General features: G+C 38.5%; 1 protein-coding gene across 9 annotated transcripts in view; it reads right to left on the bottom strand.

Moving 5' to 3' along the window:
* The window catches only part of camk2d2 (calcium/calmodulin-dependent protein kinase (CaM kinase) II delta 2), a 37,952-nt gene that overhangs the window by 16,825 nt on the left and 8,417 nt on the right, over window positions 1-12,710 (bottom strand). For all 9 annotated transcript variants that reach the window (XM_038713517.1, XM_038713515.1, XM_038713518.1 and 6 more), the window contains 4 exons: window positions 4,784-4,843; window positions 3,566-3,620; window positions 2,278-2,343; window positions 1,608-1,680 (listed from right to left, as the gene is read on the bottom strand). In XM_038713517.1, the coding sequence (XP_038569445.1) occupies window positions 1,608-1,680; window positions 2,278-2,343; window positions 3,566-3,620; window positions 4,784-4,843 (254 nt within the window). The remainder of the gene's footprint in view (window positions 1-1,607; window positions 1,681-2,277; window positions 2,344-3,565; window positions 3,621-4,783; window positions 4,844-12,710) is intronic.

Genomic DNA, 12,710 nt, shown 5'->3' with positions numbered 1-12,710 from the left:
CACACGCTCTGGGAACAAGCCGCCCACAGACACAGATCTAAGATCAGATTAGCCAAACCAAATCCTAATCCAAGCTATTAGGGGTCTACAATGCTAAACTGCTCTTAAATCAGTGTCTAAGGCAATTCCCTTTCTGCCACACAAATGACAGAAACATAAATGTGCACGGGACCAAATCTCTACGTGACAAAGGACATTTTCCACACTGGAGCTATGGACTTGTTCCCTCAACCTCATGGATTTTGGGAGAGTGAATTGGTAGCAGACACAATATGCTTGTCCACAGTAACACCAATCCACTGTTAATATCCATGAGTGGGAACAAAGTGCACACTGCAGGGAGAAGGATACAGGAGGGAGGTATCGTATAACAGGAGACGTGGGTGTAAAAACAAACAACTCAGCCACATATGGGTAATGACAAACACACTAACACAGTTTAGCACAATCATAAATATATGCAAGCACACGCGAGTACACACATACACACACACACACACACACACACACACACACACACACAGGTGCAGAAAGGTCTTTGCTAACCTAAGGCCAGTTAGACAGTGTTCTCTGATGAATAATACATTTCCTAACATTTAGAGATTATAAACACAGACAGCCTGTGAGCAGTCAGTTTATGGCAGACATATAACTCAACAGGACACTAACTGACAACTGAACACATCAGCATAATCATTTCCATAACGATGAATAAATCCTCCTGATTATGAAGCATCTGAAAACTTAAAATCACGTCAGCAAAGGACATCTCCCCTAATAAAGTCGACAGATTGGAAATGTCATAAACCATCATGGTTATTCAGATTTGTTTCTCAGTGTTTCCGATGGTACAGTTTTATATCCACAACCCATCCTCTTCCCTTTTTCCTCCACATAAAAAGTCTTGAGAGTTTGTGAGAATGCAGACTAACATTAGAATATTCATGACCTTGGAAAATCTTTCACATCTCAACATAATTTTTTACATAATTATGAAAATAATCATTCTTGAAGTTCAGGCTTGTGATTGCTCCTATTCCTGTCACCATAGCTCTACACTCAGAGTACTACACCACCCCTACCCCCACCCCCACCCACCATCACACACACACACACGAAGAGGGCAGCATGCTCTCTGCAACATCCGGGGTTGTATTAGCGGAGGATCCTTATTCTTGACATTGGCAAGACGGGTATTAAGCCCAGAATATCGACTCAACAAGATTCTAATGTAACAATATAGGAAGGCGGATTGTAGAGCCCTGCTTTGAGTCTCTGCAGTTTGAGGATTTGAATGTCACTCCTGCACACCAGAATTGCAGCCAATTTCAAAGCTGAGGTCAAGGTCAAATCAGCTTTATTAATTGATCAAAGCTTTTAGGGGACTCTATAAGGAAGAATGGAATAATGTGACAAATAAACAAATCTTAATGATGGTATATTACCTCCCATTTGATAAAACAATCTTTGTTTTAAGGTTTATTTCGTCAGATTGTTAAAAAAAAAGTGTGCAGATGCAAAGGGTAAGGACTGCGAGGGAGAGGTGCTGTGTCTTTCTGAATGTTGCCATCTGTTGTTCAGGGTCAGGACCAAACATGCAAACAAACCTTCAGATCCCTGTGGACGATCCCATTAACATGGCAGTGGTGGACACTCTCGAGGATCTGCTGTATGCAGTGGCTGAGGACAGGAGAGTAATGAACAAGGACAGGATTGTGATGAAACAAATGGAAGGAGTGACAGAAAAGCAAGGAAGAAAGGCAGAGAAGACAATTTGGGGAATCATTGAGGGTAAGAAAAGAGAAAACAATCCCATAACAATGTATCATATGTACCTCAAATTAGACTTCTTATGAATGATGCTGTTTTCTTGACGGATGATATTAAGTCAAGTGAAAGAAGGGTCATTTTTCATGTGATTTATTATTACACTATATAGACAAACTTAAACCATGCAGTTGCTATACACTATCTCTCCCTTTCTTTCTCTCTCTCTCTCTGGGGATGCAGTGTTTCAACATAAAGCTGGCAGTGTAAGGTATGCTGTGTATGATTAATACAGGCTATATGCCGTTAATCACTTTTATAAATAACTTTTTGAGATGCCTCAGAGACAGGGCAGCTGTATCCCACCTCTGAGACAACCATATGTGAAGCACAAAAATATACACACCAGTAATAGACAGAGATGCATAATGGCTGCTGCACTCAGCAGTGTGTGCGTGTGTGTGTGTGTGTGTGTGCGCACACACCCGCATGGGGCTTGGTGCGTGTTACCTGGCATCAGCCTCACTGTAGTACTCCCTGGCTACGATGTCCTCGAACAGCTCTCCTCCTGTCACCCTGTGGAGAGACAGAGAAGACATTGTAGTGCGCATGTTTCTGTATCAATCACTCAGTGTTTTTTAACTGTACACATGCCTCATGTTTTCCTAGACCATAAACCATAAACACTTAGCAAAAGCCATGTACTTGTATGTATTAATGTTTCACATGTGTGTTTGTGTGCAATGTATGCTTGCCTGGAAATGTGCAAAAAGATGTGAAAACGATTCCACATGTTTCTGGATTTTTGTGTATGGTTTGTATGGGCAACAAATGTTTGATTAAATTCATTTTAATCATGAACAAATTAGAAAATAATTTTTCTATTGACATTTATTTTGTTGAGGCTGAAAAAAGATTTTATTTAATTTTACTCATGTATAATTGTCGAAATTGCTTTGAATGTTATACCTTTAGATTTGTTAAGTGATCACCACTTGGCAAGTATTTGCCATGTTCTGACCATGATAAATAGTTTAAAACTATCTGGTTTCTTCAACTTTCACTCAGGAGCAAAGAAAAGAATTGGAAAGCAATAATGATTTGACATTATCAATATTAAATGATATTAATTTCTTTTCCGTGGTAACATTTTTGCTGATAATGTCAGATTAAATGACTAACTTAGCTAAATAGCATCGGGTAGGTTAGCTCAATGGGATGCAGTAAGTTACTCCAAAGTCTATAAATACTAAAAGTTAGCTCTTAAACACACATATTGTTCATGTACATGATATATATGTAAACAAAAATTACTTATAAACTGTCAGTTAAGTTTAACACATAACTTAGCCCCCTAAAACTGTTATTTCTGGTTGTTATGTTAAAGCATGTGATGCAATATTGGCTTCCTGGTTGCTTCTGATTGGACAATGTTACAGATGTTTCCTAGCAACTGATAAACACATTAGTAAAGTCTTTATTAGCTAAGACAATCCTAAATCATATGTTGCAACCTTGATTAGAAATTACTAGTTTGTTTTATACAGTCTACAGTTTGAAGTAGCTAGTAGGTATTAAGAACTTGGGAAGGACTTTACACACAAACTTTGTAATGGACTTACAAAAAGCCACTGCAACCCAACCCAGCTTCATAACAATAAGAAGACATTTCTATACCCTGTGTTAAGTTGTGAAAATATTATAAGTTATTATAAGTTAGAAAGGAATGACAAAACATGTGAAATTGGTAGGGTGGTTACAATGACAGAGAATGTGTGTGTGAGAGTCTGTTACTCACAGATCAAACACCAGATAGTGGAAACCCTCTTCTGATATGCTGTCATGGAGTCGTACTGTAGAGGAAATTTAACAAAAACACAAAACAAGGGACAGAAAAGGAAAAGAGACAGAAAAAGTCCAATGAAACAGAAAGCAGTCAATATCTCAAGACGTACACTGTCAATACTCATTATTTATGTTTTCTTTTGTGCTGCTGTGCCTCAGAGTTAGCTTGTTAGTTGTCAGGTGTGTCGGAAATACAGTGGTAATATGCAAAGGAGCAGTGTGAAGCACTACATGTAAATAAAGTAGCTTTTTTTGATTAGGTTAAACCTTTGAGAACAACTACGACTAAAAGAACTAGTATTCAGATATTTAGGCAAATGGCCGTTGATTTGTACATCATTGTTTTGACATCTGGGAGCTCAACTTGGATAAGGAAACATAGAAATATTATATCAAATCCTATGTGTGGCCTAAAAATATGATCAAACATGTCAATGCTGATTGTTAAACTCTGACTTTGTTTTGGAGAGCTTATGCTTTTCTTTAAATCCATTCAAACGTTTAAATATTTAATATGAGAAAATAGACTTTCTGACGTGCTTCCACTTTGGTCCTTGATCTTTGCTGCTGTGCTGAAACTGCTACTGTACTAAAGAATTGTCCCATATAATTTCTTTGTAGTACCTCCAATATGTCATATATTGTCTTTTTATTCCTACAATATGTTTTTGGAAGATTTCAAAGTCTGGGAATAAAAGTATTCAATTATAGTTATTCTCAAACTTTAAAAGAGCAGAGTTTTGTTGGAAAACTAACTGGAATGACAGCTGTGGTGCAGATCTGATTAAAGAAATCTGAAATAATGACAGCGAACAAAAGAAAGAGTCTGAGCTGATGACAAAAGAGGAGAGACAGGTTCTATTAGAGGTATAATGAGGAGGAAAGAGAGTAAAGGGTCAGTGGTTAAGAGAGACCGTATACAGCTTCTGTGTCTTTCTTATGACTCAGCTGGGAGAGCACACAGATACATCATCATTAGATACCCCTATACACACACACACACACACACACACAGTTTCTCTCTCGCTCTCACCCTCATAACCGTGTCTAGAAAGAAGATGAATAGCCATAGCAGGATTCACCAGAGACCTGAACAAAATATGTGTGTTTCGCTTGTATCAGCATGTGTTGTTGTGTGTGCATATTTTCAGATCGAGGACTCGCAGCTCACCGATGTTGGGGTGCTTCAGTAAACGACAAATCCTCGCCTCTCTCTCCAGCTTTTGATGATCTAAAAGAAAAACAGAGGAGACGCAAACACAGAGTGAAACAGAGTCAGGTTATTTTTAATGCTCTTTATTATTCCCTGCCATGATTGGCTCTCAGAACAACATCTAACATGAAGTTGGCTGCAAGTTAGTTTTGACTTAGTAGAGGACACAGTGCAGTGTTTGGGCATCATTGTCAGCATCAGTGTGTGTTTGTGTACTTGACATCCACACACGTGTGTGTGTGTGTGTGTGTGTGTGTGTGTGTGTGTGTGTGTGTGTGTGTGTGTATTGGCTTTGTGTTAGCCTGCTCTTTTCCTTATCAGAACTGAACTGCTGGACGAAAATAATGTGACCTGATATGTGCTTGGTGATATGCCATAAACACACAGGCAACAAACAGAGTGAGCAGCCACAATTCATATTGACCTCCGGGGTTGGGCTTAATATGAGCACCTGTAATGTGCTTGCAGGTTCCTTTTGCTGCCCTCAGAGCAAAATAAAATTGCAAGGATACAAATTTTATTTTTAATTTTACAAAGTATTAGATCATTATGTTTTTCTTCCTGCTAACTAACACAAGCGCCGGGCAGTAATGGTTAAAACCAATATCAAAGTATTAATACATTTTTGTAACAGTCAACATTTAACTTAAATACTGTATAATAGGCTTACTTTACTATCGAGAAGACTCCAAATCAGCTGTTAAGTACTTAATCACAAATACAACATGTTCAACAGGAAAACTATGAAATTTCATGAGCTGACAGTCTTCAGGGAGACATGTATTAGGGTTAGTGTACTTCCATGTGACCACAGACTGGCTGGTCACATGGCAGCCCTCAGAGAGAATTTCACATCTCCCCTCTATAAGAGCAGACTGATTTTATCTGCCTTGACGTGAAACAAGAGGTGACTCTCAAATCTCCCTGTCAGTAGAAACCAAGGTCCAGTGACTCTGATTCGGAACAACTGAGACAGAGCAACAGTCGTTATAATGAGTGATGCAGTATGGTGTTGAGGTGACCCATTTCAGCTTTACCTCGAGACACACATGCACAAGAGCAAGATAGAGAGAGAGAGAGAAAGAGGAGCAGCAGGTTAAACTTTCTTCCAAATAAAATAGGACGCCTATTTTTCACTCTCATTCGTGTCTCCTTCCTCTGCTCTTCTTGATGCTATGGAAACTGTGGAGTCAGAGGCAAGACCGACAAAGAACACCAGGGAGTTTGTTCCCATTATAGGTACAGGTTTCTGTTAGTTTGTGGTGGTGTAGTGCATCTATAGGAAGCGACAGGCAGACACACAGTCAAAGTTAGGGCTGCGGTATACTTAATTATACAAAATGGAACTTGGCGTGCTCTCAAATGCTCGTTAAAAAAGCCAGTACAGTATGTTCACTGGGACTGAAAGACTGTTCATCCACACCAGAGGGTGGAGTTTATCAGTCGCAGTGAAAAAGATGAAGCCAGAATGAAATCCCAACAATGACATGCAAAGCAAATTCAGGGTGAGCTGTGGTTGCACTACAGTTAAAGCTAAAAAAAAATACAGGAGGAACATGTTGATTTAAAACCTGCCCTGGTAGAGTTGGTTACTGAAAAAGAGATAGTATGTTTGCTCCCTAAACCATGGATGAAGAGGTAGATGTGTGTCAGTCAGTTTGATGACCTTCCAAAACAAGTGAACCATTTCAATAAAAATCTTTCCCATCACTCCATCCATGTATAAAACACAACTCATCAAATTAACTAGACAATAATCAGCCACAAAATGATGAACTTACTAACTCAGTGCTAATACGGGTGCAGCGCTGATTCAGGCCCAGACAAGTAATGACACAATGCTATGAATGAATGAAAAAAAAAGCAGCATAGCAGCAGATAAACTGGAATTTCCCAAGGTGCCAAGGAGGGTGCAATCAATCACGTGACAGTGTAAACAAGCTACAGGGTTTGTGAAAGAAAACGGTGTGAAAACTTCTGACAAGAGGCCTGCACACAATGCAGCAAACCAACCCCAATGTGTGGTTCTTTTGTTTGATACGCCAATTTTGATTTAGTTTGAAGTATACTGCCAACCTTAGAGACAAAAACAACAGCAGAGAGATATACAGGCATTCTGACAGGCAGAGCCAGAAACAAGGGCAGCTCTGCCATTATTTCACAAATTAGCAGGACCCTCTGAGCAAGGTCACTAATCTCTCCATTTCTGCCTCAGTCTTACAATGTTACTGGATGACATAATCTCTTAGCCTCCTTCTCAGTCTAACACACAAACTCTGTGTTTCCTTTGCTAAGGTAAAAGATACCCCATCTTTTCTTAATCTAGCACGTTGTGTCACTCAGATGTTTGTTTTTGGTTATACAATATACATCAATCTTTTTTAAGACTAATGTCAGATTGTATGCTGTAACTTTGTTGCAGTGGTTGTGCTGCATGTGCTGGCGAGGAAAGACTACAGATTTTTTCCATTTCACACATACTGTTTTATAAATTGTATAAATAATAGTTTACCTAATTCATACATAATCTTTCATAGAGATACCGACTCAACAATCAGATACCATGTGTGATTATTATATTTTGACAATGTATTTGAAAGTTTGAAAAGTATTTCAGTCTTCAAGAACGGAGCATTCTTGTACATTTATATAAAGCAGGAAATGTAACTTTCTTATTCAGCTGTAATATTATGAATGCTATGTTTTTCAGCCAACCGTTGGTTTTGAATGTCATAGCTCCCAAACACACAAGTTGATCACCATTAAAAAAATTTAAACCAGTGGGAATGACTTAGTCTTCATTGGTTTAAGGTGCCACTTGATTTGATTAAGAGTTAATCACCAATACACTAAGTTGCTTCCTTTTCCCCCTTGTTTCTTAATATTTTTTGATGAAGTTAAACTTGTTGGAAGTTGTTTTTTTATTGTTATTCTGCTGAGTATTCAGTTAGTTTAAGGTTCCACTTTATTGCAAACTACTTGTGGTCCATAAAATAAAAGTTTATGTGGTCTTATTCAAATATAATCATTTGAATTATGTGGAGCTGTGCACCAGTCAAAGATGATTTAACACTGGACAGACTGATAAAAAGGTTAAACTCAAGACAGTATACAATGTAAAGATGAATTTGACAGGATGCAATTTAGAGCATTTCCTGGAAGATAGTTCCTTTGTTTAACATATCATGAACATCATCATCAATGATTTTCTGTTGCTAATACCATATATCAGTCACTGGCAAAATTAATAGCACCAATTAGCACATTTCAATAAAATAATCCTAAATAAATAAACAACTTCATGTGTTGCTTTGATATGTTGCTTTTATCTGTAGCAGAATATTTGTGAGTTTAAATAAAATGTTTGTATACTACTAGTTACCAATTTTGCTGTTTTAGGCCTGCAGCAGGACAATAAAATAATACTTTGAGAAAATTGTTTCTCTATAAAGCAATTAAAACACCACTGAAAACACTGCTTTTAAAAAGGTACATACAAAGGTAGTCATGTCAGGTTGGCTGTGTTTTCCACTGTACTGTACCTCTCTGTATACTGTGAATATCTGCCATAACAGCGTCACTCTCCCTCTCCGTCATTTTACACCTCCACTTTTCTTTCTTTCTCTCTCACTCTCTACTCTCTCCCTCCTCCACAGGTAGTCCACCTCCCAGCCGACTGGACATCTGTTGTCTAGCAACTCCTGCACCAATCAGAGCGTCGGGCCTCTCCTCTGCAGTGGAACCAGCCTTGCATGCAAATGGCCGACATCAAGAGTTCACACACAACTATCAAACTCTACAGGACTACAGACAGGAAACCACAAATAATTACTACCCACTTTCAAAAAGACGAGATGTCATTTAAACACATCTCCTCTGGAACATCAAACCATTTAACCCATTACTCACAGAGAGCACACTGTGTACATGCATTAGGACGGAAAGCAGAAAAAGGAACTTTACAGATCATGGATTGCAACAGTTAAATGCTGAAATGTGTATGTACTGTAGAAGCATAAAAAAAGAACATGCAGTGCACTACAATCACTACACTACTACCTATCCCCACTGTTTGTCTGCATTAGATGCTTTTGTTTAGACAGTTGCTCATGTGTGCCATTAAAATAATAACTTTTCATTGTCTATATGCAGCTGTAAGATGTATTTGAGATGACATTTGAGCTCCAGCAAAGATTATGCCATTGTTTTGGAAGACAGGAGGCTCTAGAAAACTGTAAAACTGTAAAATAAAACAAAAAGCTAAAATAGTTGACAGCATGTCACTAACTTTGTGAATGTTTTAATGCAATTTGTTTTGAGGTCTGCTCAGCTTTAAGTACTATTGCTTCACAACAAAAAGGGTACTGGGTTTGTCCTGGTCCTTTGTATGTGGATTGCCCGTGCTCATGTAGTTTTTCTTCAAGATTTCCTTTATGTTTTTAAAGACTCAAAGTTATACAAGTCAAATAGATTGGAGCACAAAAGTGCCCATAGGTGTGAGTAGAGGTTTGATTGTATGTTAGCATTTTTATTATTTTAATGGGCTAGAAAATCACATTTCACACCTTCACCTAAACCAACTCCTGCTGAGGTCGACTTTGAAATCTGCCTGACTCTCAAAAAGTCTCAGACTGACAACAACGAGTTGTGACTGGCTGACAAAAATGCTTTACGGTATGTAACTGTGTGTGCAAGCTTGAGCCCTACTGCCACAGCCACTGGTTGGCGGCTTTTTGCTTACGTGGTTAGAACTGACAGCAACATTTCTACATAAAGTGAAGCCAATGTAATTGTGCCGACAAATGTGAAGCTAGAGTCGACTGTTATCATTTAGGACTGCCTAGACCTTTTTGGCCTGATCGAAGCGTGTCTGGAAGTATTTTACTACATGTAGCAGTGAATGACTGTTTGTACAAAGTAAGGTGATTAAGACTTAATCTGCAATGCACTGAGTTGCTTTTGATTAAGTAAAATGTGTCGGAAGTTGTATATCACACTGTTTCTTTCTGCCAACAGATCTGCTGTGAAATCTAACTTTAAGCAGTAGTCACAAGAGGCTTTAAGTGGCAGGCTTGTCTGTTTATGGTAATCACAAAAATGTCTCAAATGTGTCTGTGGAAATGATATATTGTTATATTATAGATGCAGCACATTTAGAAGGCAAAAAATTCTTAATATTTTAGGGGATGTACACACATTTTTCATTGGAGCCTACTTAAATGTAGACTAAACAGAGTGGTGCAGAGACACTGGTGTGCTCTACTTCTGTCAGCTCTTTTGCTGTCTGTAGGACATTGACCTCTTGCATTTGTCACGTCATAAACCATCTTGTCTAAAACATCCTATTTCTTGGTGTCAGCATTGCCTCTGTCCTGCCCAGAATAGGATTTCACACTTCGTACCATATTTAGGACAGTCCAGTTGTCATTTATGTCTATGTTGGTGAGTTGACAGCAAGCCTGACGTAAGTGGAGCTTCCTATACGATCCTATTGTCCCTGTGACTTGGATATGGAGCTCTACAACTTCATGATAACCGAGTTACAAAACTTGATAGCAACACACATATAAGAATTACCTAAGATAAAATAGGACATTTGCATACTGTAAAACTATGAGTATTACTATGACTTAGTAACTATGACTGTTACTAAAGAATATTGAGAGGGCAATGTAGTCCTACAGGGGAGTGGTCTTTATTGCAAAATAAGTTACCATGAAAGTTATTTAGAGTGTGGACTTAGATGCATATGCCACAATGGAAGACATGTACCTGGCGATTCACATCAATATTTCCTCTCACTTAATACATTTCATTGTTTGCTTTTGTGTTATCTGCTTGGAATCATCCTTCCATCCTGTCTTTTCCTGCTGCAACCCTTTCTATTGATCAGTATATGTAAAAACCTAAATCACAGATTGCTGTTAGCTAGTGTAGTATTATTTATATAATAATACTGTTCCAGGACCTGTTTGCTTACACTTTAAGAGTGTTGTACTGAAAAGTTGCTGACAAACTGTCTAAACTCTGCAAGTTAATACCATCACCAGACAAACCAAACCAAATTTTTAAACCCGAGCTGACTAAACCCTCACCTGTATTTCCCCTCTCTGTCTCTCTCTACTGTTGCTTGTATCTCTTTCAGTCAGTTTCTGACGTCTTGCGTCTGCAGCCGCACTGCAGCACAGTGCTGCTCTGTGTGTATGTGTGCGTTTTATTTGCCTTTTGTAGTTTGACGTCCTGTAAGTAGAATACTGCCAGACTTAGGGACAGACAGAGAAGACATAGGCAGACATAGAAAGCAAGAGGAAAAACAAGCAAGAGACCGCGACAAAAATAGAGACCAAACAAACACCAGATGGAGAAAGGTAGTCAAATATGCACAAAAAAAACAGAAGAGACAGACAAAGGGGCCAGGATGTGTGGCTCTAGATGGACTGAACTGTACACTTTAAAACATCCTGCCCCTATTTGTATCTTCAGTCTGATTGACCAAGTTAAACAGGTCATCTGATTTCTGGCCTCTTGTATCAACCATATCCCCAGCTCACCGCCTACCTGCAACTTCTGTGCATTAACCTACATACAGTAAACGTAGTACTTCCTCCACTCAAATACAGATTGCCTCTGAACATAATCCAGGCAGCAATTACGTTCGACTCCACAATGTAATTTGAAAAAAAATTTACAAGTAACAGTAATTTCTAGGAGAAAGGGTGAGATCCTGGTGCATATATAAAGTATAGGAATCTTGAAAATTCTGATAATCAATGAATAACCAAAAATCATTTATCACAGGAAAATACCAAAGTTTTGTTGGGTGTATCATTGTAAACTTGATACCTTTGACTGTTTTGACTGTTAGTCAGACAAAATGAGCAGTTTGAAAACATCCTCTGGGAACTTGTGATGGGCATAATTCGATTAATCCATTTAAGCAATCAATAATTTAATCGATAATGAAAATAAATGTTAGTTGAAGTCCTAACCCTAATACGCATACAAATCGAACCACCACACACCACAACAGAGTGCTGGAATTGTTCTGCTCCAATTTAATTAAGAAGTTTTAATTAAAAAGATGTAGTGGGGTGAATGTAACATCCTCTGTGGCACAGCAGCTAAGTAGGCTTCCTCCATGCGGTTCCTGCAGAACCTGGGGGTCTAATGAAACCATCCAGGACGTTGAGACATCGTCACCCTCCGCTGGTTCCAAATAGAGTACGAATTATGAGACTGATAACTCCCTGGCTTTCTCTTCTGAGGAGAAACAAAAGGTGGCTGGTGTCAGAGATAAAGCTGTCCCCCGGAGTATTGCTGGGAGTCTCATAATGTACGGTAATGTCTGCCTTTATCTTATCCAGCGTAATGCAGCCGCACACACATTAGACCAACATGTAAAAGTAGCTTAATCTGAGGGTGGTGGTCTGGAGACATCCTGGCAAGCAGAGACTTAACAACAGAAACGTACAGACACAAATCCACATTTTAAAACACATATATTGACACAAAAAGCTACATATTTAAAAGCAGCAATGAAGCTCTACTGTACAGTGAATTCTGTGTAGTGCAGTGAATTCTGTGTAGTGCAGAGCATTGACATTTCTGCTAATTAAAAAACAGTAATAAAAGCATGGGGGCTGTCTGGAAATGTTCCTTGTAGAGAAACTACAAGAAAAAACAGCTTAAGAGCTGGCATGGCAGCCAGCAAAGTTTTATCAGTAAGGAAGGCAAATACATTGCTTAATATCACTATCTATCTAATTATATGCACATTAAAGTGTGCCTACTTTCAAACAGTATAAACATTAGGCTACTACTGAAGAATACTGAAGAACTCCCCATTGTTGTTCTTAATACTTAAAGGAAGATTTTACATTTTCTA

Source organism: Micropterus salmoides, unplaced genomic scaffold (assembly GCF_014851395.1).
Source record: "Micropterus salmoides isolate LMB-PRFRI ecotype aquatic unplaced genomic scaffold, ASM1485139v1 Ms_hic_scaffold_12, whole genome shotgun sequence".
Lineage (NCBI taxonomy): Eukaryota > Metazoa > Chordata > Actinopteri > Centrarchiformes > Centrarchidae > Micropterus > Micropterus salmoides.
The sequence above is the reverse complement of the archived record's forward strand: the minus strand, read 5'-3'. Positions and strand labels throughout refer to the sequence as shown.